This window comes from Sinocyclocheilus rhinocerous, unplaced genomic scaffold (genome assembly GCF_001515625.1).
Source record: "Sinocyclocheilus rhinocerous isolate Xijiao unplaced genomic scaffold, SAMN03320098_v1.1 scaffold1399, whole genome shotgun sequence".
In the NCBI taxonomy this organism is placed as follows: Eukaryota; Metazoa; Chordata; class Actinopteri; order Cypriniformes; family Cyprinidae; genus Sinocyclocheilus; species Sinocyclocheilus rhinocerous.
In genome coordinates, this window is record NW_015634038.1 from 936,021 (window position 1) to 939,331 (window position 3,311).

The window sequence follows — 3,311 nt, forward strand, 5'->3', positions numbered from 1 at the left end:
GAGCACCGAACTGAATTCTTCATGCGCATGAATGGTTTAAAACGCTTGAATGTTTAAATTGGTAAGACTTAGAAACACGTGTAAATTATAAACTATGATCTGTTTCACCCCTACAAGCGAGTGAGTGAACAACATCAAGGAAGGTATTTTATATCACTATTCAAGATAGCCTGTCGGGCAGGGCAGTGATACATTTTGGTAGCCCGACTGGAAAACACAATAGCCCCGGGACGTCGGGCTAGCGATTTTGCGAGCCCTGCATTTTTCAGTACTTGATGGTATTGAGGCAATTCGCTCTGTGCCTAAAAAGTAACGAACACGATACCCAGCCCTAGTGTTCACACTTCTTGCTCACTTGTTGTCTCCGCATATTAATCTGGGATAGGAGAAAGCACTTGTGCTTTAATGAAAACTGATGCAAATGAACACGATAGATGTATTGCAAGTGTGACATTTGTTAAATAAAAGTGAACAAACTGCATGCAAACATACTCTGACAGACTGGCCGATGTAAAACACAGCCTGTTTGCCTCCGACTCCAAAATACGAGATGTCACTGTTCAGACTGCGTGGAACTGGATCCGGCCGCACGTAACCGGTTTCTTCACTGCGTCAACAACAAAGAAGAGGAAAAAAGCTGATGGTTTTATCAAAACAAGCTCCATACGACCATGTTATAGGCATCACACAATCAGTACAGTTCAGCTAGATATTATTTCACATCGGAAAAGGCTCTAATCTGCATTGCATGACCAGAATAATGAGTCGTAGGCAAGAAAAAGCACAGGTTTTCTGAAGAGCGCACCTCTTTATGCTGTTTTCTCGTATGAACTTAGATAGACGATAAACGGCCCAGTTGTTCAGCTGTTTAGATGTCATTCCACAGCCGTTATCCATCACCACAACAGCAGGTCTTCCCTGAGACTCATCAAACAGCTGAAAAACACAGAGAGAGAGCAAAACATCCAGTTCATGGAGACTAATAGTTGGTCAATATGTGTCACAAAAAGTACTGCTTGCCCATAACAATGCACTGAATGAATTGAACGTTATTTTTCTCAGATGACTATAAAATGTGTCATATTTTCATGCAATATCGCAAAAAAAGGAAATGCATGCAAAATGCATTAGCATGACCAGCATCAAACCATAACGAGCTAACTAGATAAATAACATTTTAGACATCATAACCACACTCCTGCTCCAAAATTACGCTCCTTTATAAGGCACCTTATTTGTTTTGGCAAATTAAAAAACTGCAAGAATAGCATGCAGAAATGAGAATGCATTGCCTCTGAATGCATCAGCTCAATGAAAAGATGTTAAAGAGAAATGTTACTTTTTTATATAACTGAACTATTTTTGTGATTTTGTGGGTTTATCTAATTATATATCATCTAATTCACCCCAATATTTATTTGCTATATGTGACCCTGGAGCACAAACCCAGTCTTAAGTCGCTGGGGTATATTTGTAGCAATAGCCAGAAATACATTGTATGGGTCAAAATTATTGATTTTTCTTTTATGCCAAAAATCATTAGGATATTAAGTAAAGATCATGTTCCATGAAGATATTTTGTAAATTTCCTACCATAAATATATCAAAACTTAATTTTTGATTAGTAATATGCATTGCTAAGAACTTCATTTGGACAACTTTAAAGGCGATTTTCTCAATATTTTGATTTTTTTTTGCACCCTCAGATTCCCAAATGTAAATGTATAAATGATGTATAAATCTCAATTTTAAAAAATTTACCCTTAAGACTGGTTTTGTGGTCCAGGGTCACATATAGTCATGTAATAGCCCTATAATACATGCTTATAGAGCTGATTATCATTTAGGTAACATGATATAAACTGAAAATTATGCTTTTTAACTTAATTAAGTGTGCAATAAACATAAGGCATAGAGCATCTAACATTTAAATGCCTCAGACCTTCCATCTGTAATGTTTCGTTTGTATTAATCAATTAATTAACAGCCCTAATGTGATATGCACACTACCATTCAAAAGTTTGGGATCAGTACTTTTCTTTTTTATAGAAATGAATACTTAAATTCAACAAGGACGCATAAAATCAAAAGCTACAGTAAAGACATTTATAATCTTACAAAATATTTCCATTTCAAATAAATGCTGTTCTTTTTATTTAGAAAAAAAAATCCAGAAAAGATGTATCATGGCTTCCTCAAAACATTATCCATCAAAAACTGATTTTTTTTTTTTAAAGAAATGTTTCTTGAGCAGCAAATCAGCATATCAGAATGATTCGTTGAAGTTTTCTCTCTTTCGCTTTTAATAGCTTGTAAATGCCTGTGTGCATTTTACTTTCACTTTCGAATTAGCAGCAATTCGGCGTCAATTGCTTTGATGGACAACAACAAAACAGTACAACGACAAACTCACTTATATTAAACATAGAACTTTTGTTAATAAACTGAATAAAGATGCACCATGCTATAGACCTAATATAAATTAAAAAACTTACACAACATTTAAATATATATATATATATATATATAAAATAAATAAGAAACAGGGCGCTTCTGCATTTCGTTTCGAAACTAAATCTTAATCTTTAATTACTACTGTCAATGTAAGCCTACATTTAGCATGTAAAACAATGACACTGATACAGTTCACTAGGGTTTGAATTCTCACCAATCTGATTTCAATTCTCCTGATTCCCGTGTTTCTTGCGGTGGCTGACAGCGCGTTATCGATGAGCTCAGCGAAGGCATAGGCTGCAACACAACAGAAAGAGAAACACAGCACATCAGACTGGCACCGCGTTCATGTACGGCAGAGGTGGACGCGCAAACTTACGCAGCGCCTTCTGTCCTTCACTAGCGTAGTACTCGTACATGCCACACTGCACCAGAGTATGGTAGTGCGGCAGAAACTCAATCCGCTCTTGAGTCGCCGCAGTCAGCTCCTGATCCACAGACTTCAACAGGTGCAAGGTTTTCCCATCCACCAGCTCCTCTGTAGCATCAAAACAGATACAAATCCACATCAGTACATCAATTAAATCCTTCTGAAAGAGTGCCAACAAACATTGAAAATTATTTTTACTCCTCGTACTGTCATATGCAGAACCGTAAACAACAAATGAACGTAGGGCTGCACGATAAATCGAAATCGCGAGTGATCAGCACATCCAAAGGCCAGAGGGCGCTCTCGCGCTGAAACTCCAAATACACCTCACAGAAGAAACAGAAGAAACCCCTATAGCGGTTGCTGAATGAACAGAAGATTTAACTGCTTTCATTAATTCAACGTGACTAATAAACACACGACTACG

At 37.1% G+C, this 3,311-nt stretch overlaps 1 protein-coding gene across 1 annotated transcript in view; it reads right to left on the reverse strand.

Moving 5' to 3' along the window:
• The window catches only part of LOC107745317 (structural maintenance of chromosomes flexible hinge domain-containing protein 1-like), a 57,176-nt gene that overhangs the window by 45,672 nt on the left and 8,193 nt on the right, over positions 1 to 3,311 (reverse strand). Inside the window, exons 3-6 of the mRNA XM_016559175.1 lie at positions 2,834 to 2,992; positions 2,669 to 2,751; positions 806 to 936; positions 493 to 607 (exon numbers count right to left, since the gene is read on the reverse strand). Coding sequence (XP_016414661.1) covers positions 493 to 607; positions 806 to 936; positions 2,669 to 2,751; positions 2,834 to 2,992 — 488 coding nt within the window. The remainder of the gene's footprint in view (positions 1 to 492; positions 608 to 805; positions 937 to 2,668; positions 2,752 to 2,833; positions 2,993 to 3,311) is intronic.